General features: G+C 39.9%; 2 protein-coding genes and 1 long non-coding RNA gene across 5 annotated transcripts; 2 read left to right on the top strand and 1 right to left on the bottom strand.

Annotated features, from left to right (window-relative positions):
• The first annotated feature begins 5,224 nt into the window (after positions 1 to 5,224).
• On the top strand, positions 5,225 to 6,873 carry LOC112196121. 3 transcript variants are annotated; one of them, XR_005809016.1, is made up of 4 exons: positions 5,225 to 5,424; positions 5,521 to 5,609; positions 6,236 to 6,336; positions 6,489 to 6,873. It is a non-coding gene; the product is annotated as an uncharacterized LOC112196121 (long non-coding RNA). The 3 variants fall into 3 exon arrangements; XR_005809015.1 differs by lacking the exon at positions 6,236 to 6,336 and having other exon boundaries at positions 6,489 to 6,508; XR_002934992.2 differs by lacking the exon at positions 6,489 to 6,873 and having other exon boundaries at positions 6,236 to 6,479.
• A 10,433-nt stretch (positions 6,874 to 17,306) lies between these two features.
• Positions 17,307 to 18,730, bottom strand: LOC112199525. The gene is made up of 4 exons (XM_024340532.1): positions 18,632 to 18,730; positions 18,130 to 18,540; positions 17,794 to 18,031; positions 17,307 to 17,653 (listed from the first exon to the last, which is right to left on the bottom strand). Exons 1-4 carry the CDS (start codon positions 18,728 to 18,730, stop codon positions 17,307 to 17,309), a joined length of 1,095 nt encoding a protein of 364 aa, XP_024196300.1.
• A 5,292-nt stretch (positions 18,731 to 24,022) lies between these two features.
• On the top strand, positions 24,023 to 24,745 carry LOC112195915 (major pollen allergen Ole e 10). The gene is made up of 2 exons (XM_040518793.1): positions 24,023 to 24,058; positions 24,476 to 24,745. The coding sequence occupies exons 1-2, from the start codon at positions 24,023 to 24,025 to the stop codon at positions 24,743 to 24,745; spliced, it is 306 nt and encodes a 101-aa protein (XP_040374727.1).
• Positions 24,746 to 25,092: the final 347 nt, after the last annotated feature.

The following is a 25,092-nucleotide window of genomic DNA, read 5'->3' as shown; positions in this document are numbered from 1 at the left end:
TAAGATTGCAGTAAAGATGATAATTAAAAGTATTTTTCAAGATTGTTACTGCATGCGAGATTTTAGAGAATAACTTGGGAAAGCATTAAGTTTTACTTATTCATTCGAAATTACTTATTTTTCGTCCACTCACTCTAACGGTTTTTAAATGTTTTCCCCTGGGCCCTTCTGTTTCAAATGCCCAGTTTGCAGGCCAGTTTAACTTGAGGTCGAGCGTACTTGGGGTTGAGACATAGCTGTCATAGCTTCCGCATTATAAAAGTATCGGTCCTTTATCTTGTATTCTACCTTCTTGTACGCCTAAGAAATAGATTGCTCTGATAACTCTTGAGATTAATATTCTTAAGTTCAGAATTGTTTGTGAAATTGGGAGGTGTTCTGATTTAGGGAGCATGGTGGCTCCAGAAGATTCAGGGTGGATTATTTTTAGAAGTGTAAATGTCTTTCTACAGCTTTTTGTGTAGTCCACTTTTAGAGGGAGTTCCGTCAAATTTTTGGTAGAATTTCTTCTAAGGTGGGCCCCACAGGGCCACTTCGGATTTCAAGGCGAAATCTAGGGCAGGTCCTGTCAGACCAGATCCCGACCGCACTGATGACGGCTGAGCCCACAGCCGGCCAGCACCCCAGCGCTGCTCCTTGCTTGTTCTCGCCCCCGATACCAGAACAGATCTAGATAGATCTGCCCTCTCCAAGTTAGAACTCCCTCTCTCAAATCCTGGACCGTATCGCTGCCATTGGACCCCACTGCTTGCCAGAACCACCATCCTCTCCCGGACCGAAACGTAGCTGCCGGAGCTCCGGCAGCGTTCGGCCGGGAGAGGGCTCACTTTGCTTTTTCTTTTTTCTCCTCGCGTAAGGCGCGTTCTCTAAGCCTTCAAATTTTTAGTATATTTTATCGTTAGAAAACTAATCTTAAAAAGCTAACATTAAGAAAAACGTTGTAGAACTTAATTTATTTTATTTTTGGAACACAGAGTCATATATTACATAAGCTTACGAATTAAATTATCAACAACAAAATAAAATGTAAATGCTCCTCATAGCTTACTGCAACGGAAGCATTTTGATATATAATTCATAATTTTTGGAGATCTAGTGAATATGGTATTTTTTTTACTGTTTCAAACCGTTCGATTATCTATCCGTAAGGATCCGACTATCCGATCGACTTGTGGTTTTGGTATATCGATCGTAGTAGCATTCCAGAGACTTTGGGTGGTCTCGGATGAGGTTTCGCCTCGATTGGCATTACTCTAACGGTTGTTGTTCGATTAGGAGATTCGAATTTTAATCACTTGGTGATTCGTATTTTGATTTGAGACAATTGGTGATTAGGTGCTTCTTAAGGTGATTTGGAAAGAGTTATTGGTGTGAGTGTTAGTTCGGTTCTGTATTGAAGACGTATCGGGATTCTGAGGTGAGTAATCTCACAATGTTCATTTACGAACGAATACGAATGAAGTTACCTTTATCGTTTGAGAGTTATTGATTTAACTGCAAACTATAGTTGGTATTAGTGGCATTCCTGAGTGAATGACCATGTATATATGTAATTATGTGAAATATATATGTGTGGGTGAGTTCATTCTCGTTTTGTGATGTGACTTTTCGGAAAACAATTATGGTGGGAAATTGTATTTCTATTGTTTTGAAAAGTGTTTTGAGGATTTGGGGAGTTGCAGGTTGTGATTTCTCCTTATGGGTTGGGTAACATTTTCAAGTCCGGTATGACCATTTTAATGTTTTAATCTGACGACCGGTGGTCTGAGGATTTGAGAGTCATAGGTTGTGATTTCTCCATTTGATTTTATTTAACATTTTGGGTCCAGTGCGACTTGTTTAATGTTTTGATCTGAAGGTCAGGTTGGCCTAAGGATCCGAGGTTGTAGGTTGCATCCTCAGACAATGTTATATCGTAAGGTTGAACCTTGGCCGAGTGACAGGTTACGATTCAGTTAGAGCTCTAGTCTGTCTATCATCGTACCTCATGGATCTAAGTAGGTTACTTAAGACTCCTGGGTACATATTTTGTCCAGGTTGGACCAAAGAATCATATTTTATTTGTTAGGTTAACGATAGATATGATTAATGTGTGTTGATATTTTGTCCAGGTTAGACCAAAGATTCATATTCGATTTGTTAGGTTAACAATTGATATGATTTGATGTTTTGTCCAGGTTGGACCGATTTGTTGTTCTGTCCAGGTTGGACCGAAATGTTTTGTTGTGAGTTAACTTTTATTATCCAGGTTGAATTGATTTATCATATTTGAATTGTTAGGTTAATGATTTATATGATTTTGTCACGGTGTGACTTTCGTTGTTTTCTTTTGGGAAAAGAGTATTGTTTGGGAAGCATGGTATGTTTTCCTTATTCTCGAGTTGAAAGGTTTTCCTCGTTTTTGGCATGCGTTATGTGGTGTTTTGTTTTGAGTTACTCATACAGGCTTGCAAAAGCTTAAATAAAATTAATTTTTATTTGTTCAAATTAAGATTTTAAAATCATGCTTTATAGTGGGTAGGCACGAGCACGGCCCGACTCTATATGGGCTCGGGCCATGGGCTGGACCGGGCTTAATGTTGAAGTAAATGGGCCGGCACGAGCCCGGCATTATAATAAATGGGTCAGCCCAAGCACGGCACGAAGCACAACTAGGCCCGCTTAAAATGGGCTGGATAAGGCCGGGCCGGCCCGTTTGCCACCTCTAAGCTTGGGGCTACACTAGGTGAGGAGATTGTGGCTGGATAGGATCGGCAGCTTAGGGCTGCACATTCTCAGCACCTTGGGGCTCCATAGGGTCAGCAGCTTGGGGCTGCACATTCTGTTGAGCTTGCGCTGCAGATAAGCATAACAACAAAGTGAACCAACAAAGTGAATCACAACACATATAATTTACACACAAATTGGTCATAATACATGCAACAACAAAATCACAACACTTCCAACAATGTCAATTACACATTTTCATCAGATCTTTGTTACCTCATTTCTTTTCTGGCAGGTCCTCTTGTTGTGACCTTTTTGCTTACAAATCCCACAGGTAACCTGGCTGTAATACACCTTAGGCAGCTTTGTTATAATCCAGGAGGTGCGGCTACTTCACCTACAAGAAATTCAAGTGATTTGAGCAAGTTAGAAACCAAAAGTGAACTAACTGCATAAACATAAACCCATTTTCAAAAGACCTTACTTGGTTCCTTTGTCCTAGTTGTTTCAGGCCTCTCTGGTTGCTTCATATACAGAGGTGGTGCAATTGACCTGTTAATCTTCTCACACTGAGTCACTCCAATTATTGGATGCATGACAGGCTCATATGCCTTCATATACATGTCCTTGCTGTAGTATGGATCCACAAAATCATCAGGTGTCATGCCTTTTGAATAGATTACAGCTATTCCATGCCCACAAGGCAGGCCAACTACATCCCATCTTTGACAAGTGCAACTTCTAAGATCCAATGCAACTGAGTGTTGTGCAACTACTCCACTTTGACACCCCACCCCTCTTCCTTGAACCTCATACCTCCAAAGACTTGAAGGAACAGGTCTATAGTCATGGCTAGACTCTGTATTCTTTTTCAACTACTTCTCCACTCTTGGTCCAACTTTGCACTTCCAATTAGGGCCAGAATTCCTTCTGTTTGCTAATCTGACCATGGTTGCTAATCTAATTTCTTCCAAACATGCAAGTATAAGCTCCTTCCTTGCCGGCAGCACACTCTTGTTAAAGTTCTCACTGTGGTTATTCAAAAGAAAATCACACTTGAATTTATGGTCAAAGTGTGACTTTGACCAATGTTTGGCTGGCCTGTCCAAGCACGATTGCCATCCACTAAGTGAGCTTTTCTTCAAATCTTCCATTGCCTCCATAAAGGTATTCATAGTACAGCTTCTGGCCACTGCCCACAGTTTCAGTTTCAACTCCAAACCTACAACCAATAGCAGTCACATAAAAAACCTATGTTAAAACAAATGTTCATGCAACTAAACATAAGAAGAAGAGAATGCAAATCAACAATGTACTTGTGTGTCCATCAGTCTTGAAGTTGCATGTGCAGATGCCTTACACAATGCCTATGTGCAGCATCCGGAAACAACTCTTTAATGGCCTGCTCAAGGCCATTTTGCTTGTCACTCATAAAAGTATAATGCCCTGAGTGATGGATGTCAAGATCTGCCTTCAAGAACTCCAAGAACCATATCCAGCTCTCCCTGCTTTTTGCCTCCACAATTGCCCATGCTATTGGATATATTCCATTATTTCCATCTATTCCAACTGCAGAGAGGAGCTGACCTTTGTGCATAGTCTTTTAGTGGCAGCCATCCAACCCAATGTATCGTCTACATCCCTCTCTCCACCCCTTTTCAAAGCAGCAATAAAAATGTAAATCCTCTTGAATCTGACTATCTCCCCATGAAGTTCAGTTTGTATCCATACTGAAGTTCTAGGATTCCTCTTCTTGAGCTCATGTGCATATGATTCCAACAAATTGTACTGGTCCACATAGCTGCCTTGAGCTAGCTTCTTGGCTCTCATCCTGGCTCGATAACATATTTGATATCCAACTGACATGTCAAAGTCTTTGTTAATTGCATTCTGCATGCCTTCCCTTGTCCAATTTGGATCACTCATAAAAAACTCTTGATATTCTTCTGCAATGAAGGGAGCATGAATATGGTAGACCTTCCCAACAAGTGAACTACAAGTGTGTTCAAGCCACAAACTTTTGATGAATAAGGTGGGGTTGTCTATATCAGTGTTTGATGCATAAATCCTCCATGGATAGTTAGGGGATGTCCTGCAGACAACACACACCTAAGCAAAACGCATGATAAAGTTAGAAACACATAATCCATTCCAAGTTAACCAAAATGGATAAACATGACAACTAATAGCAGAAGCTCACCTTGTGCCTTGTGTTTGTGTGACGACCTAAAATTTTTAACATTTTCTAAAAAAATAAGTTTAATTTTAATTATTGTGCTAAACTATTTGTTTAAATATTGTTTATATAAATATATATATCTATATATAGTATAGAGCTGAATTTTACTTATTTGGGTTTAAGTAAATAGAGTTTAGCCCAAAAGATTTGGCCCAAAACTCAAACCCAAGTAGCTAAACAGCTGATAGAATAAACTCCACGACAAAACCAAATCAAACAACGCCTAAACTCAAAGCATTGTCCCGTCTCTTCATCGGCTTCCTCACCCCATATTCTCTTCCATCTGATACACCAGCCACCGCCTTAGGAAAGTACAAAGGACATAGCCGCCGCCATGGGTAAGTAGGAGGTGTCAACAGCCTTGGAAATCAAGTTTCAAATTTGATGATTCCCCAAAGCTATGAAGCTAGAGCTGGAACCCTAGAATCAGGAGCTGGAACTCTAGAAATCTGGAGGTGGCAAGTCTAGTACCTATATGGGTAAGATTTCAATTAGAATATCTATCTTGCTTTCTACGTTTTCACCTCCTTTCCAAACACTATAAATAGGTTAAACCATCTATGCTTTCCATACAGTTCCTTGAGTTGCTAGATACATAGATAAACAAGGGAGAGAGAGAAAAAGAGGGTTTTGGTATCTTAGAAGTGGAGGAGTAAAAAGTCAGGTGTGATTCTTTTATTTTTGATTTGATGAGTTCTTTGTGGTTCTGATGGTTAATGCAATTTGGAAATTGGGTTATGTTCATAGGTTATTATAAGACCTGGGGATTCTTGATGATAGAAGAAGTTACAATAGAGATGAAGTTCAGTTAGGAATAAAGTTGTTGTTACTGGAACAACTAGAACTAATTATTTTCTCATCTTCTATTTGATTTCACTAGTTTCTGGAAAATAGTTTATATTTTTGGTCTTTGAATTAATCCAAATTAGAATTTGAAATCACTTTGTATCTGGTTTATTGTTTCCTTTAGTCATTAGAGTTTTTGGAAGACATAGATTAATAAAATCTGACTTGAGAAGAGTCAAGAACCAAGTAGGAAACATATGCAGTTTTAAAGTTGAATTTAGAAAACCTTCACTCATCCTTTAAAGCCTTGTTGAAAGTGTGATTTCTTTTATTTTACACTTTAGAAAGTCTATTTTCAGTATTGAAAGTTTTACACAAATTGGAGTTGTGGAAAGTACATTAAAACTGAAGAGGTTAGCACACAGTAGAAGTTTATGCCGAAAAACGTGGGACTGTAGCTGAACTTTAAAAATTCATAACTAATTCTAGGAAAATTTTTTTCAGGTGATTCAAATTCCGAAAGTTTCTTTAGGATGTCAGCTACAAATCGTTAGAAGACCATGGAAGCAGATTTTAAACAGATTTGTACAGTTTTTAACATTAAGGTGACTGGGTCAGAAAACTGCAGTATTTCAGTTTGTCAAGTAAAAACCTGTTTTGGTCAAAATAACTCACTGCTAAGATTTTCATAGTATGTTAGCTGAGTTTTGCTTTAATTCTTTATGTGTGGAACTAATAAATTCTATTCTTGCAATAGGAACTTGTTTTCATCCGGATATTTAACGTGAAAATCAATCGAGGTAGGGGAAAAACTTGGGGAGCCTCTATGTTTGCATTGGATGGTTGTTTACATGATTGTATTGGATGGTTGTGTACATGATTATATGCATTTATGTCCTCTGTTTCTGTTTGTTTGGTATGGCTGAATAGTGAATACACTTACATATTCAAAGTATTTGTGCATCAATAAGACATGAAGTATAAGGGTGGTGATGGTAATGTGAATATGCTATTGGAATGAGTATGTTGGTTTATCTTTTGCGTAGTTGAGTCTATAACCTCAGCAGGTACCAGATCCCAGGTATGCCCACTTGTGAATGTGCACTTAGTATAGGATATTGAAAGGGTAATTCGGGACTGGCGAAAGGAGAATAGACAAGATGACTAGCAAAAGAGGGTTAGGGGGATTGATTTTGGGTGGGGGTTAGTTCACATTGTTGAATACTCTGAGTCACCTTCATGGTAAAATACATGGTATGAGACATGTAGGTTCAGTTTATTTTACAATGTGGATTTTCGGGAATAGATAATAGTTGCATCCATTCATTATTGCTATTCTAACTATGATCTTCACAGAGGTTTCATTCTCCTACTGGGTAATGTATGCTCACCCCTTTTTATCATTTTGCAGGTGACAAATAAATATGTTTGAAGTTATTTTACTGCAAGGGTGTTTTTAATAATGTAATATACATGTGTGTTATTGTTAATCATGCTTGGGTCCTAGACAAGAACTTGGATTATAGTTGACCTTTTGTTGTAAATGTTGTTGTAAACCCCTCTTGTAATAAAGGTTGTGTTTCAATTTCGAAAACTTGTCTAGTATCGTTCTTTTCCAATTATTTGTATTTCGATTTTGGAAATTTATTTCCATGATTGGAATATAAGTCGCATCTAAAAAAAAAAAAAATTTGGATGTGACAGTTTGGTTTAAATCTAAGCTCCTTCTTTGTTATAACAGAATGCTTCCTAATAGCATTCTTGAACACCTTAGAGTTGACAAACTCCATCCCCAACTCAATATCATCCTTTGCATTAAACTGTCTCCATTGGCTGAACCTTTTCCTTGACAGGAAACCTGCCTCTGTCTTCCCCATCCTCATCTGATGAATACTGCTCTCCATCTTCTCCCTCTGAACCAAATTCATCATCCTCTGAAATGTTTCCCTCATACCCCATCTCATCCCACTCATTGACCCGATTACCATCCACATTATGTTCAAACTGGATGTCATCATCCTCGTTATGGAGATCATTATTAGAGTCAACAATTCCCTCAAAGTTTGAGTCCTCTGAATCTGTTGAACTTTCAGAGGAACCCTCATGTACCTCATCTGGGTGCTCAGAACCCTCATCTCGTGCTTCTGCTTGTCTTGAAGATTCCCGTTCAAATATAGTGGTATACCTCTTTTGGACTTGCTTCCTTGGTCTTCCCTTCTTTTTCTTTGGTGCAGGGATGTCTTCTTCCACTCTCTGTTTTCCTTTGCCTTTGTCAACTGCTCTTTTCTTCCCTCTTTGGGTTTCAATTTGGGTCACACCAGAAGCACTATTGGAAGCCCATCATCATCATTAGCATGTATTGGCCCATTATCATTCTCTGCAGGTAATGGCCCATCACCAGCTTCTGGCCCATGATCATCATCCACCTCTACAACTTCCACAACTTCAGGAATAAACTCATCAATCAAATCCTCTTCCTCTTTCTCTGAAGTCACATTGGGCCCTTCTTCAATGTCATCAATCCAGCAATTCATGAAACTTGTGTGGTCAATATCTTCATCAAACTTATTCAGCTCATCCTCCCTAAACACTCTCCTCTCACTTAAGCAAACAATGTACATGTCAATGGTCCTTGTTCTTGGGGAGACAAAGCTGCACATGTCAATTGCATCCTTGTCATCATTGATTGGTAGAAATCCACTCCCTTCTTCACTACCAGGAATCCTAAACTACATCTGTAATGGAGGGTTTTGATACCCTAGATCATAAGCCAAATAGTGCAGCCCTGTCAAAGACACCTTATCAAGGTCTACTCCATCAACATACGTACACTACCTCTCCCCCTCTATAAACCCTATTTAAACCTCTCTCATTGTGAAACCTTCCTCCATGGTGTATCTTCACAGTGAACACATCAGTACCTGCAAATGAAATTTCAAAACATCATGATGTAAACCATTGAGTGCAGATCAAATTCCACAATTTTAAACCCTAAATCCACCAACTCATTACATCACATTTTCTTGTACAAGTTTATTACTCAGATTTATTCCATAAAATAGCGCACATCAATTAAGGAAAAACAATGAACTCAGATTTATGATCTTCACCAACCCAGCATCAACAACCCGACCCTCTTCATTTAAGTCCAAAACCTCTAAAGCTGCTCTCAAATTAAATTCACAACCAACCAAACCACAAACCCTATGCCTAAACCATTTAACCTCAGCAACCACTTCAAGCCCGACATCAAACAGACAAGGAAATAAACAATTGCAGATGGAGACAAAAATGCCCTAAACCGTGAACCAAACCGTAGACATAACCATCGATAGCGTTAAACAAAGCCATTCCTACCCGAATAGAGTAAAAGGTGAAAACTTTACACTGGGGACCATTTGATTTTACCTGCATAAACTTGTGGCTCCCCTTTGACTGGAAAATACCTCCAGCTCTCCCTCTCCATAGTACAAATCAGGAGAATCAAATCTCATTTTCTCTGTTGTTTCAGTGTATAGGGAATCAAATCTCTGTTATGTTCAATCAAATAGTGAAAGGCTTAAAGAGGGAAGACTACAGATTCGTTATGAGAGAGAGAGAGAGAGAGAGAGTCTGAAAGTGACAGTGATTCCAAATTAGGGATTACAGGTAGGGTTAGAGCCAAAACATGAATGGACGAAACGGCCCTTGCAAATTTGCCATGTGGATGACATCGTAACGACCAACAGTGTTTTAGGTACTAATATTGGGTCGGGGTCCAAACTTCAGGTAGGTACCAAAGTGTTTTTTTTTTTTTTTTTTTTTTTTCAGGTACTGAAGTTACTAATGGGCCAAAAGTCGGGTACTGTTTGCATTTTTTCCCTTTTTTTTTTTAATTAGTTAGTAGTGAAAGACTATTCTGCCCTTTATAAAAAATATCACATGCGTGACACGTCATCTTTTTAACGGAGCCTTGACTGAAGTTGGACGGAGGCATCACGTCGATATCAAAATAAGAATTCAGGTATCACATTGGTGGAGTTGTGAGTATGAGTATCAAATTGGCCTTGGCACCAAAGTGTGGGCACTGATAATGAATTTTTCTCTAAATAGAATAATTTTCAACTCAGTTTCATTTTACCTAACTAAATTATAATAACAGACACATCGATCCTCTATTTATATCTTTTACAGATTCACTGATCTTTTGATACTAGTATAGAGTAAACAAGCTTCTAAGGCATGCATGCGCATCGATCTATTTTAACTCATCACAAGTGCCCTTAGCCCAATGAGTTTTTATATATGGAAAGGAAAACACAATTACCAACGAGACGTATTTTTGCCCTTAAAAGCCTCCCACAAGAAATAGTAATCAGACACCTTTTTTTCAACGAATGATTCGTGGGTAAAAGCCACCCTCTTTAAAAATAAAAATGGACAGACATTTGCCATGAAAATTCATTGACTAAAGCGCCCTATAAGAAAAATAAAATAAAAAGAGATGCACCTTCTTTGATAAATGAGTTAACAAAAGACAGCCATGAAAATTAAAAGTGGACACACATTTTCCAACAAAACTTTCGTCGGCTAAAGTGTCCTGTAAGAAAAATTAATCACAAATCGCAATATTGAGATATAAGGTATATGGTTTTTTGGATACTATCTATTTTATTTCCATTTTATTTTTGTTTATCATAATGTGGATATGAAATCGATAGACGATTGACAGATTGATGTCGTGCTGGATAGGGTTGGCTGCCAGAAAGTGTGACGGCGCCAGCGATGGAGAGGCAGCAGCGAATTAGGACTTCTGCTAAGTTTGACCGGCTCTGAGCTTGGGCCGTTGGGCCTGAGCTTGAATGTGGACTGCTTGGCTCTAGCCTGTGGGCGTTTTGGGAGGGTGCTTTGCCACCCTTATTTATTACTTAGTGATGAAGGCGAACTTGGCCTGAGAGGTAGACCTTCTTGGTTATTTGGGTCTATATATAGTCCAAGACCAATCGTTTCCGGATCATGACTGCTGCAGGAGTTGGTAATTATTTGGAATAAGATTGGCTTCAAGCGGCTTGTAGACAAGGAGTTGCTCCTATTTGTTTGATAGGAAGTGACATTCTGTTGGTTCCACAATGGTATAATTGGCTAATAGGAGGCTAGAAGATGATTTTGCCCTAAAAGACACAGAGTTGTTCTTTGTACTATAAGCTCGCTACTATAGTGAGCTCAAAACATATATGTAATGGGTTTGCATATGCTTGACAGAGTTTGGGATTCTTGTCAGTTTCCTATTCAAATGCATGTTAGACTCTAGCCTTTGCTTATGACTATTGAATCTAATGAAATCAATATCCTTTCAAAAAAAAAAAAAAAAAAAGACAAGGTCATTAAGAATTGTAAATGTGGTCAAGGAATTAATTGTTCAACACATGCGCCGCATATAACACCATAGTGCCCGGCCAGGTAACTTGAAGTGACATGGAAGAAGAGATGGAGAAATTCAAGTACAGCTTTGTCATTTCCATGTCACATTCAAATCACGTTTCATTCCTTGAATGGGTCTCCTGCGCTGTTATGAAAGCATTGTAAGAGATTACCGCTAAGATTCCTAAGAATAATCAGAAGAAAAAAAAAAAAAAAAAAAAAGCTATTCTTTTCATTTTGACTAGGATCACAATGAAACTACTCCCTTAATTCGAGCGTTTCATTCCTTAGCAAATAGCAAGTAAGATTTTGAAAGATGCACAAACTCTTTTTTTTTTTTTTTTGAATAAAGGGCTGGTGCGGCTCCCTCAAACCTTGATTAATGAAACTGTCGAATACATGGGGGGGACATTGAGCCTAAACTCCTGATTACAATAAGCATCTAGAGTATTTTCCTAAATAATATCAGAAATCTCTACAGGAGACTTGTATTCTAACAAGCACCATCTAGTAAAGAGTGCACAATTAGCTACTCTATTTGCTTTAACATAGCACTGACACAGCGGAAAGATAACTCGATATGTAACCCGATTACAAAATTGACAAGACCTGGCCCAGATTTCACCCCGAAATCTGAGGTGGCCTTGCGGGGCCCACCTTAGAAGAAATTCTGCCAAAAATTTGGCTGAACTTCCCCTAAAATGGACAACCCAAAACCTGTAGAAAGCATATTTACACTTCTAAATCACCCATCCTTATTCTCCTGGAGCCACCCTGCTCCCCAAATCAACATCAACCAAATTCACAACACACAAATCTCAACTTAACAACATTAATTCCTCAGGTAATCAGAGCAATTCTAATAGAAAGGTAAATGAGGAAAATCTAATTCAAAGGCAAACGCGGAAGCCATTCTGTTGGCTATGCCTCAACTCCATGTACGCCCGACCCCAACCAATTCGCCTGCAAACTGGGCATTTGAAACCGAATGGCCCAGGGGAAAGTACATAAAAACGTTAGCGTGAGTGGACAGAAATAAACAATTTTAAACCAAGTGGATTTTATACTTTCCCACATTTATTTCTTTTTAGAAAAATTTCCCGATGCATGCAAGGATTAACGAAAATAAAACAAGAGGAGTTCCGCTCATGAAACCCGACTAGCCCCGCTAGTCACAAACGATTAAAAGAAAAGGTTGAAACTCTGATACTCAAGGAAATAAAACCAGCCCCGCTGGCTAAAATAAATCGGACTAGCCCTACTAGTCGAAAATAGTATAATGAGTAGGGGAAGACGATAGCCATACGAGTGAGCCACCCAGGCTCGGGTGATAGCCTCCCAGGCCAAAATACTCCCATTACTCCCGTAATATACCCTTCCGCCACTAAGTGTAGCGATAGGATACTGGGCTTCAGAATTACTGTCACAGAGACAGTAATCAACGCCACAAAGGCGGAGGGCTTCGGTGATCCCATCACCTCTCCACAAAGGCGGAAGATCAATGCTAGCAATGATAGTAGTCACCCTAAGTATGGCAAAAGAAAATCCGAAAACCAAATAAAACCACAAATACATAAAGCTTCCCCATATCCCGTAAAAGAATTTCCCATGACGTGTCCCACACGCCAAGATAATCTAAAGTTCGAAATAAATAGGAGAAAATAATATTACTCGTAAATCGGAACAAAATCAATTTCCAAAATCATCAACAAGGCATTCCCAATGCCAAAACCGAAGTCGATAAATACATAAGCATTAACTTCATCGAAATCCCATTTCGAACAATCTTTCTAAAAATCTCATTAATAAAATAATTAAGAGGGAAATAAGCATTCCAATGACGTGACCCCGCACGCCATAAAATCTTTAAATAATCATATATCCAAATCCATTTTCGAAAATAACCATATGCTCGAAAAAGTAAATTGATAAATAAATAGAGCATAATCAAGAAATAAATGCATGCATCATTTACTTAAGAACAAAAGTCCACTCACAGTACTATTTCGACGATCACGTATACGAGTTCCTTCATCGAGCAATAGCTCGGTACGTCGTCCATTAAACAGTCGAATCCGGCCGGTGAAGAAAAACCCAGAAAACTCCAAGAACCCTTTGATGCTAATTTGGTGGCCGGAGACGGCCGGAATCGCCGGAAATCGACTGAAATCCCGATCTGCTACAGTAACTTTCACAGCTCCAAATTGAGCTCTTCCGGCCAAATCGCTGTACAACACCACCACAGACGTGACAAGGGTGAAGAGGCGAGCCAGCTGATGCCCGGATTCCATCGTGGGGTGGCCGGAGGAGAAAGAATCCGGCCGAAGAGGAAGAAAAGGTCGGGGGAGAGGAGAGAGAAAAGGCCGGTAGGTTTCCAAAAAATGGAAACTTACCACAGTAAATTGGCTATTTATAGAAACTTACTACATGAACAGTAATTTTAGTATTTCGCTTATAACTTTCGCATACAAACTCCGATTTTTACGTACCACATATCCACGCGCTCGATTTAACGTCCTCTACAACTTTCATAAAGGAAGTTTCCTCAAATTTTGGCCCGATCAAAAAGTCAACTTTTAGGGCCACTAAAATACCGAATTAAGGTAAAAAGTGAGAGTAGTCATCGTTTACCATCCCAATGACTAGTAAACGGGTAAGTGAAGATACGGGATGTTACAAAATAGCATAATTACCAGCTTTAGCACAGCTTTCCTCCTATGTTGCCGCTAGAGAATAGATCCGACGACACTTAGTCTCATCCTGCCATTAGGCGGTCGCGACCACTTGACGAAGCAAGGAAATCGTCTCCTACCCAGAGCAGACAAGGCACTTTGAGTGCATACACAGGCACAAAGCCAGACTAGTTCTACACAAAAAGTGTAGGTAATTACTCACAAAATGCGCAACCAAACTAAATAACATAAAACAATAACATTTAGAAATAAAATCAAAGCCCAGGCATGGCCCAATAGGAGAGCCCAGACCCAAGCACTATCAAAAAGATCACATCCATGTAAGGCCCGTCCCAATTCACGCAGACCACCCTTCAACTGCCCACTACCCCCGTCGCACCACCACCCGCATTCGGTGGCCTCCTCCAGCGCTCCACCCATCAGACAGCCCCAATAAGGTAGCTCCGCCACCCACTCTCTCCCAATCAGGTCGTTCCACCTCCGGCGCCTTCCATCAACCCCGAAAACCACCAGATCCAAATCGGATCTGAGCATGAACACGGCACCGACCCAGACCAGAGCAAACCAAGAACCGCCGACTCTGACCGCGCTGGACTCAGCGACCTCAGGCAGACCCAGTGATGCATCAGCCTCCAACATCGCCTGTGAGAATAGGACCACCACCCGACAACGAACCCGATCTCTCTTCCCACCCGTCCCGATCTCTCTATTCAAGTCTAAACAAGCCGTTTTAATCAAGAAACCATGAATTCTAAAAGTTGGAAGCCTTTTTAGTTTTTAGTACCCGCTAATTGCCAAATATAATTGAATCCCGACGCCTTGTCCAAGTGAAAATCTCAGCTTGGAAACTAAGCGCAAAAGCTGTTTTCATCACATCATTAATTCGTCAAACTTGTCCATCACTATCAATAGTATCATCATAGAGGACTAAAAGCTAGGTTGCATAGTAGACATTACGAACCCTCAATCCCTATATAAGTAGCAGAGGAGATTAGCAATGCAATTCAGATTTCATATCGATTCTCAAAAGTCCTTCTCTATCATCTTCTCCCTCTTTGTGTTCTTTGAATTACTCTGTCATTTGGATTTACAGCAATGTCTGCGATGCTGAAATTGTCATTTGTGTTCTCTGTTCTAACTATTGCTCTTTTCTTATGTTTCAATACAAGCACTGGTGGGTTGCTATACATTTTCACTTGGTGATTCGTATTTTGATTTGAGACAATTGGTGATTAGGTGCTTCTCAAGGTGCTTTGGAAAGAGTTATCGGTGTGAGTGTTAGTTCGGTTCTGTATTGAAGACGTAGCGGGATTCTAAGGTGAGTAATCTCACAATGTTCATTTACGAACGAATACGAATGAAGTTACCTTTATCGTTTGAGAGTTATTGATTTAACTGCAAACTATAGTTGGTATTAGTGGCATTCCTGAGTGAATGACCACGTATATATGTATTTATGTGAAATATATATGTGTGGGTGAGTTCATTCTCGTTTTGTGATGTGACTTTTCAGAAAACAATTATGGTGGGAAATTGTATTTCTATTGTTTTGAAAAGTGTTTTGAGGATTTGGGGAGTTGCAGGTTGTGATTTCTCCTTATGGGTTGGGTAACATTTTCAGGTCTGGTATGACCATTTTAATGTTTTAATCTGACGACTGGTGGTCTGAGGATTTGAGAGTCACAGGTTGTGATTTCTCCGTTTGATTTGATTTAACATTTTGGGTCCAGTGCGACTCCTTTAATGTTTTGATCTGAGGGTCAGGTTGGCCTAAGGATCCGAGGTTGCAGGTTGCATCCTCAGACAATGTTATATCGTAAGGTTGAACCTTGGCCGAGTGACAGGTTACGATTCAGTTAGAGCTCTAGTCTGTCTACCATCATACCTCATGGATCTAAGTAGGTTACTTAAGACTCCTGGGTACATATTTTGTCCAGGTTGGACCAAAGAATCATATTCTATTTGTTAGGTTAACGATAGATATGATTAATGTGTGTTGATATTTTGTCCAGGTTAGACCAAAGATTCATATTCGATTTGTTAGGTTAACAATTGATATGATTTGATGTTTTGTCCAGGTTGGACCGATTTGTTGTTCTGTCCAGGTTGGACCGAAATGTTTTGTTGTGAGTTAACTTTTATTATCCAGGTTGAATTGATTTATCATATTTAAATTGTTGGGTTAACTATTTATATGATTTTGTCACGGTGTGACTTTCGTTGTTTTCTTTTGGGAAAAGAGTATTGTTTGGGAAGCATGGTATGTTTTCCTTATTCTCGAGTTGAAAGGTTTTCCTCGTTTTTGGCGTGCGTTATGTGGTGTTTTGTTTTGAGTTACTCATACAGGCTTGCAAAAGCTTAAATAAAATTAATTTTTATTTGTTCAAATTAAGATTTTAAAATCATGCTTTATAGTGGGTAGGTACGAGCACGGCCCGACTCTATATGGGCTCGGGCCATGGGCTAGACCGGGCTTAATGTTGAAGTAAATGGGCCGGCACGAGCCCGGCATTATAATAAATGGGTCAGCCCAAGCACGGCACGAAGCACAACTAGGCCCGCTTAAAATGGGCTGGATACGGCTGGGCCGGCCCGTTTGCCACCTCTAATCATGGGGTTGCACTAGGTGAGGAGATTGTGGCTGGATAGGATCAGCAACTTAGGGCTGCACATTCTCAGCACCTTGGGGCTCCATAGGGTTAGCAGCTTGGGGCTGCACATTCTGTTGAGCTTGGGCTGCAGATAAGCATAACAACAAAGTGAACCAACAAAGTGAATCACAACACATATAATTTACACACAAATTGGTCATAATACATGCAACAACAAAATCACAACACTTCCAACAATGACAATTACACATTTTCATCAGATCTTTGTTACCTTATTTCTTTTCTGGCAGGTCCTCTTGTTGTGACCTTTTTGCTTACAAATCCCACAGGTAACCTGGCTGTAATACACCTTAGGTAGCTTTGTTATAATTCAGGAGGTGCGGCTACTTCACCTACAAGAAATTCAAGTGATTTGAGCAAGTCAGAAACCAAAAGTGAACTAACTGCATAAACATAAACCCATTTTCAAAATACCTTACTTGGTTCCTTTGTCCTAGTTGTTTCAGGCCTCTCTGGTTGCTTCCTATACAGAGGTGGTGCAATTGACCTGTTAATCTTCTCACACTGAGTCACTCCAATTATTGGATGCATGACAGGCTCATATGCCTTCATATACATGTCCTTGCTGTAGTATGGATCCACAAAATCATCAGGTGTCATGCCTTTTGAATAGATTACAGCTATTCCATGCCCACAAGGCAGGCCAACTACATCCCATCTTTGACAAGTGCAACTTCTAAGATCCAATGCAACTGAGTGTTGTGCAACTACTCCACTTTGACACCCCACCCCTCTTCCTTGAACCTCATACCTCCAAAGACTTGAAGGAACAGGTCTATAGTCATGGCTAGACTCTGTATTCTTTTTCAACTACTTCTCCACTCTTGGTCCAACTTTGCACTTCCAATTAGGGCTAGAATTCCTTCTGTTTGCTAATCTGACCATGGTTGCTAATCTAATTTCTTCCAAACATGCAAGTATAGGCTTCTTCCTTGCTGGCAGCACACTCTTGTTAAAGTTCTCACTGTGGTTATTCAAAAGAAAATCACACTTGAATTTATGGTCAAAGTGTGACTTTGACCAATGTTTGGCTGGCCTGTCCAAGCACCATTGCCATCCACTAAGTGAGCTTTTCTTCAAATCTTCCATTGCCTCCATAAAGGTATTCATAGTACAGCTTCTAGCCACTGCCCACAGTTTCTGTTTCAACTCCAAACCTACAACCAATAGCAGTCACATAAAAAACCTATGTTAAAATAAATGTTCATGCAACTAAACATAAGAAGAAGAGAATGCAAATCAACAATGTACTTGTGTGTCCATCAGTCTTGAAGTTGCATGTGCAGATGCCTTACACAATGCCTATGTGCAGCATCCGGAAACAACTCTTTAATGGCCTGCTCAAGGCCTTTTTGCTTGTCACTCATAAAAGTATAATGCCCTGAGTGATGGATGTCAAGATCTGCCTTCAAGAACTCCAAGAACCATATCCAGCTCTCCCTGCTTTTTGCCTCCACAATTGCCCATGCTATTGGATGTATTCCATTATTTCCATCTATTCCAACTGCAGAGAGGAGCTGACCTTTGTGCACAGTCTTTAAGTGGCAGCCATCCAACCCAATGTATGGTCTACATCCCTCTCTCCACCCCTTTTCAAAGCAGCAATACAAATGTAAATCCTCTTGAATCTGACTATCTCCCCATCAAGTTCAGTTTGTATCCATACTGAAGTTCCAGGATTCCTCTTCTTGAGCTCATGTGCATATGATTCCAACAAATTGTACTGGTCCTTATAGCTGCCTTGAGCTAGCTTCTTGGCTCTCATCCTGGCTCGATAACATATTTGATATCCAACTGACATGTCAAAGTCTTTGTTAATTGCATTCTGCATGCCTTCCCTTGTCCAATTTGGATCACTCATAAAAAACTCTTGATATTCTTCTGCAATGAAGGGAGCATGCATATGGTAGACCTTCCCAACAAGTGAACTACAAGTGTGTTCAAGCCACAAACTTTTGATGAATAAGGTGGGGTTGTCTATATCGGTGTTTGATGCATAAATCCTCCATGGATAGTTAGGGGATGTCCTGCAGACAACACACACCTAAGCAAAACACATGATAAAGTTAGAAACACATAATCCATTCCAAGTTAACCAAAATGGATAAACATGACAACTAATAGCAGAAGCTCACCTTGTGCCTTGTGTTTGGTTTAAATCTAAGCTCCTTCTTTGTTATAACAGAATGCTTCCTAATAGCATTCTTGAACACCTTAGAGTTGACAAACTCCATCCCCAACTCAATATCATCCTTTGCATTAAACTGTCTCCATTGGCTGAACCTTTTCCTTGACAAGAAACCTGCCTCTGTCTTCCCCATCCTCATCTGATGAATACTGCTCTCCATCTTCTCCCTCTGAACCAAATTCATCATCCTCTGAAATGTTTCCCTCATACCCCATCTCATCCCACTCATTGACCCGATTACCATCCACATTCTGTTCAAACTGGATGTCATCATCCTCGTTATGGAGATCATTATTAGAGTCAACAATTCCCTCAAAGTTTGAGTCCTCTGAATCTGTTGAACTTTCAGAGGAACCCTCATGTACCTCATCTGGGTGCTCAGAACCCTCATCTCGTGCTTCTGCTTGTCTTGAAGATTCCCGTTCAAATATAGTGGTATACCTCTTCTGGACTTGCTTCCTTGGTCTTCCCTTCTTTTTCTTTGGTGCAGGGATGTCTTCTTCCACTCTCTGTTTTCCTTTGCCTTTGTCAACTGCTCTTTTCTTCCCTCTTTGGGTTTCAATTTGGGTCACACCAGAAGCACTATTGGAAGCCTATCATCATCATTAGCATCATCATCATTAGCATGTACTGGCCCATTATCATTCTCTGCAGGTAATGGCCCATCACTAGCTTCTGGCCCATGATCATCATCCACCTCTACAACTTCCACAACTTCAGGAATAAACTCATCAATCAAATCCTCTTCATCTTCCTCTGAAGTCACATTGGGCCCTTCTTCAATGTCATCAATCCAGCAATTCATGAAACTTGTGTGGTCAATATCTTCATCAAACTTATTCAGCTCATCCTCCCTAAACACTCTCCTCTCACTTAAGCAAACAATGTACATGTCAATGGTCTTTGTTCTTGGGGAGACAAAGCTGCACATGTCAATTGCATCCTTGTCATCATTGATTGGTAGAAATCCACTCCCTTCTTCACTACCAGGAATCCTGAACCACATCTGTAATGGAAGGTTTTCATACCCTAGATCATAAGCCAAATAGTGCAGCCATGTCAAAGACACCTTATCAAGGTCTACTCCATCAACATACGTACACTACCTCTCCCCCTCTATAAACCCTATTTAAACCTCTCTCACTGTGAAACCTTCCTCCATGGTGTATCTTCACAGTGAACACATCAGTACCTGCAAATGAAATTTCAAAACATCATGATGTAAACCATTGAGTGCAGATCAAATTCCACAATTTTAAACCCTAAATCCACCAACTCATTACATCACATTTTCTTGTACAAGTTCATTACTCAGATTTATTCCGTAAAATAGCACACATCAATTAAGGACAAACAATGAACTCAGATTTATGATCTTCACCAACCCAGCATCAACAACCCGACCCTCTTCATTTAAGTCCAAAACCTCTAAAGCTGCTCTCAAATTAAATTCACAACCAACCAAACCACAAACCCTATGCCTAAACCATTTAACCTCAGCAACCACTTCAAGCCCGACATCAAACAGACAAGGAAATAAACAATTGCAGATGGAGACAAAAATGCCCTAAACCATAAACCAAACCGTAGACATAACCATCGATAGCGTTAAACAAAACCATTCCTACCCGAATAGAGTAAAAGGTGAAAACTTTACACTGGGGACCATTTGATTTTACCTACATAAACTTGTGGCTCCCCTTTGACTGGAAAATACCTCCAGCTCTCCCTCTCCATAGTACCAAATCAGGAGAATCAAATCTCATTTTCTCTGTTGTTTCAGTGTATAGGGAATCAAATCTCTGTTATGTTCAATCAAATAGTGAAAGGCTGAAAGAGGGAAGACTACAGATTCGTTATGAGAGAGAGAGAGAGAGAGAGAGAGAGAGTCTGAAAGTGACAGTGATTCCAAATTAGGGATTATAGGTAGGGTTAGAGCCAAAACATGAATGGACGAAACGGCCCTTGCAAATTTGTCATGTGGATGACATCGTAACGGCCAACAGTGTTTTAGATACTAATGTTGGGTCAGGGTCCAAACTTCAGGTACGTACCAAAGTGTTTTTTTTTTTTTTCAGGTACTGAAGTTACTAATGGGCCAAAAGTCAGGTACTGTTTGCATTTTTTCCCTTTTTTTTTTAATTAGTTAGTAGTGAAAGACTATTCTACCCTTTATAAAAAATATCACATGCGTGACACATCATCTTTTTAACGGAGCCTTGACTGAAGTTGGACGGAGGCATCACGTCGATATCAAAATAAGACTTCAGGTATCACATTGGTAGAGTTGTGAGTATGAGTATCAAATTGGCCTTGGCACCAAAGTGTGGGCACTGATAATGAATTTTTCTCTAAATAGAATAATTTTCAACTCAGTTTCATTTTACCTAACTAAATTATAATAACAGACACATCGATCCTCTATTTATATCTTTTACAGATTCACTGATCTTTTGATACTAGTATAGAGTAAACAAGCTTCTAAGGCGTGCATGCGCATCGATCTATTTTAACTCATCACAAGTGCCTTTAGCCCAATGAGTTTTTATATATGGAAAGGAAAACACAATTACCAACGAGATGTATTTTTGCCCTTAAAAGCCTCCCACAAGAAATAGTAATCAGACACCTTTTTTTCAACGAATGATTCGTGGGTAAAAGCCACCCTCTTTAAAAATAAAAATGGACAGACATTTGCCAATGAAAATTCATTGACTAAAGCGCCCTATAAGAAAAATAAAATAAAAAGAGATGCACCTTCTTTGATAAATGAGTTAACAAAAGACAGCCATGAAAATTAAAAGTGGACACACATTTTCCAACAAAACTTTCGTCGGCTAAAGTGTCCTGTAAGAAAAATTAATCACAAATTCGCAATATTGAGATATAAGGTATATGGTTTTTCGGATACTATCTATTTTATTTCCATTTTATTTTTGTTTATCATAATGTGGATATGAAATCGATAGACGATTGACAGATTGATGTCGTGCTGGATAGGGTTGGCTGCCAGAAAGTGTGACGGCGCCAGCGATGGAGAGGCAGCAGCGGATTAGGACTTCTGCTAAGTTTGACCGGCTCTGAGCTTGGGCCGTTGGGCCTGAGCTTGAATGTGGACTGCTTGGCTCTAGCCTGTGGGTGTTTTGGGAGGGTGCTTTGCCACCCTTATTTATTACTTAGTGATGAAGGCAAACTCGGCCTGAGAGGTAGACCTTCTTGGTTATTTGGGTCTATATATAGTCCAAGACCAATCGTTTCCGGATCATGACTGCTGCGGGAGTTGGTAATTATTTGGAATAAGATTGGCTTCAAGCGGCTTGTAGACAATGAGTTGCTCCTATTTGTTTGATAGGAAGTGACATTCTGTTGGTTCCACAATGGTATAATTGGCTAATGGGAGGCTAGAAGATGATTTTGCCCTAAAAGACACGGAGTTGTTCTTTGTACTATAAGCTCGCTACTATAGTGAGCTCAAAACATATATGTAATGGGTTTGCATATGCTTGACAGAGTTTGGGATTCTTGTCAGTTTCCTATTCAAATGCATGTTAGACTCTAGCCTTTGCTTATGACTATTGAATCTAATGAAATCAATATCCTTTCAAAAAAAAAAAAAAAAAAGACAATGTCATTAAGAATTGTAAATGTGGTCAAGGAATTAATTGTTCAACACATGCGCCGCATATAACACCATAGTGCCCGGCCAGGTAACTTGAAGTGACATGGAAGAAGAGATGGAGAAATTCAAGTAGAGCTTTGTCATTTCCATGTCACATTCAAATCACGTTTCATTCCTTGAATGGGTCTCCTGCGCTGTTATGAAAGCATTGTAAGAGATTACCGCTAAGATTCCTAAGAATAATCAGAAGAAAAAAAAAAAAAAGCTATTCTTTTCATTTTGACTAGGATTACAATGAAACTACTCCCTTAATTCGAGCGTTTCATTCCTTAACAAATAGCAAGTAAGATTTTGAAAGAAGCACAAACTCTTTTTTTTTTTTTTTGAATAAAGGGCTGGTGCGGCTGCCTCAAACCTTAATTAATGAAACTGTCGAATACATGGGAGGGACATTGAGCCTAAACTCCTGATTACAATAAGCATCTAGAGTATTTTCCTAAATAATATCAGAAATCTCTACAGGAGACTTGTATTCTAACAAGCACCATCTAGTAAAGAGTGCACAATTAGCTACTCTATTTGCTTTAACATAGCAGTGACACAGTGGAAAGATAACTCGATATGTAACCCGATTACAAAATAGCATAATTACCAGCTTTAGCACAGCTTTCCTCCTATGTTGCCGCTGGAGAATAGATCCTGCAACACTTAGTCTCATCCTGCCATTAGGCGGTAGCGACCACTTGACGAAGCAAGGAAATCGTCTCCTACCCAGAGCAGACAATGTACTTTGAGTGCATACACAGGCACAAAACTCGACTAGTTCTACACAAAAATTGTAGGTACTTACTCGCAAAATGCGCAACCAAACTAAATAACATAAAACAATAACATTTAGAAATAAAATCAAAGCCCAGGCATGGCCCAATAGGAGAGCCCAGACCCAAGCACTATCAAAGAGATCACATCCATGTAAGGCCCGGCCCAATTCACGCAGACCACCCTTCGACTGCCCACTACCCCCGTCGCACCACCACCCGCATTCGGTCGCCTCCTCCAGCGCTCCACCCATCAGACAGCCCCAATAAGGTAGCTCCGCCACCCACACTCTCCCAATCAGGTCGTTCCACCTCCGGCGCCTTCCATCAACCCCGAAAACCACCAGATCCAGATCGGATCTGAGCATGAACACGGCACCGACCCAGACCAGAGCAAACCAAGAACCGCCGACTCTGACCGCGCTGGACTCAGCGACCTCAGGCAGACCCAGTGATGCATCAGCCTCCAACATCGCCTGTGAGAATAGGACCACCACCCGACAACGAACCCGATCTCTCTATTCAAGTCTAAACAAGCCGTTTTAATCAAGAAACCATGAATTCTAAAAGTTGGAAGCCTTTTTAGTACTCGCTAATTGCCAAATATAATTGAATCCCGACGCCTTGTCCAAGTGAAAATCTCAGCTTGGAAACTAAGCGCAAAAGCTGTTTTCATCACATCATTAATTCGTCAAACTTGTCCATCACTATCAATAGTATCATCATAGAGGACTAAAAGCTAGGTTGCATAGTAGACATTACGAACCCTCAATCCCTATATAAGTAGCAGAGGAGATTAGCAATGCAATTCAGATTTCATATCGATTCTCAAAAAGTCCTTCTCTATCATTCTCTCCCTCTTTGTGTTCTTTGAATTACTCTGTCATTTGGATTTACAGCAATGTCTGCGATGCTGAAATTGTCATTTGTGTTCTCTGTTCTAACTATTGCTCTTTTCTTATGTTTCAATACAAGCACTGGTGGGTTGCTATACATTTTCACTTGTAATATACTCTTATCATACAATTTGGTATTTTATTTGCATTAGAAAAACAAGTAAATACCTGAGCATTATTCTTCTGTTTGTTTTTTCTATACTGCTGCGCTGTAACTTTTGTTATCTGCATCATGAAGTCACATTCCTTTAAGGCTTTAACCACGCACCAAGTATTTTTTATGGGAACCTTTTGCAGAGGCCAGGGAAGTCAAAAGTGAAAAGGAGCGGATAAATATAGTCAGTTTTGACAGTACTTCACATTTTTTCAATTCATTGCCTTTCAAGTTAAAAAGACAGTCGTCACATAAGTTTTGATCAATGATAACGAATGATTAATTTTGCTCTTTTTGTTGGCAGGAGGCAAACGACAGAAAGTGGTGCATTGCTAAGCCTTCTACTCCTGATGCTCAGCTTGAAATGAATATCCAGTATGTCTGCGAAAGTCAAAGGTACCACAAGATTGACTGCTCCGCAATCCGACCGGGAGGTTCCTGTTACAACCCTTCTAACAAGGTATCATCTGCATCGATGGTCATCGACCTCTATTTCCAACCAGAAGGACAGACGACCAATGCTTGCCATTTCAATGGCAGTGGAATGATTGTTTATGAAAATCCTAGTGAGTAGTCAAACTTAAATAGAATGAGTGCTCTTTCTAGAATGTTACAGATTAATTAGCTTAAAACCAAAGCTTCTATAACTTGGAAGAGTTTTTCTGATGCAACTTTTTGTCTTTGTTTGCAGCTGTAGGAAACTGCACCTACCCTCCAGAATAGAGAACATGCTATTAGCATATAAGTGAATAAGGATCTGATCTGATCTGTTCTGATCTGAGATGGGGAGATGGGGTGCAGTATAGATGCTACTAGAGGAGCTAGCTAGCAAGTACTTTGTGCTTTCCCAGCTAAATATATAGTTTATTGCCCTGAGATCTACAAGATACTTTGATGTAATGGGTGACTCTTCCTATTTAG

The sequence above is a fragment of the Rosa chinensis genome, chromosome 4 (assembly GCF_002994745.2).
Source record: "Rosa chinensis cultivar Old Blush chromosome 4, RchiOBHm-V2, whole genome shotgun sequence".
NCBI classification, from domain to species: Eukaryota; Viridiplantae; Streptophyta; class Magnoliopsida; order Rosales; family Rosaceae; genus Rosa; species Rosa chinensis.
Note: the sequence above shows the minus strand (reverse complement) of the source record. Positions and strands in the feature narration are given on the sequence as shown.

Excerpts from the sequence above, each read along its gene's own strand:
- LOC112199525 (XM_024340532.1), bottom strand. The coding sequence starts at position 18,730 with ATGGAGTTTGTCAACTCTAAGGTGTTCAAGAATGCTATTAGGAAGCAT. Across the intron at positions 18,541-18,631 it reads AACCAAACACAAGGCACAAG|GTGTGTGTTGTCTGCAGGAC; the intron begins GTGAGCTTCTGC and ends TGTTTTGCTTAG. Across the intron at positions 18,032-18,129 it reads CTGAACTTGATGGGGAGATA|ACTGTGCACAAAGGTCAGCT; the intron begins GTCAGATTCAAG and ends TGCCACTTAAAG.
- LOC112195915 (XM_040518793.1), top strand. The coding sequence starts at position 24,023 with ATGTCTGCGATGCTGAAATTGTCATTTGTGTTCTCT. Across the intron at positions 24,059-24,475 it reads AATTGTCATTTGTGTTCTCT|GAGGCAAACGACAGAAAGTG; the intron begins GTTCTAACTATT and ends TTTTGTTGGCAG.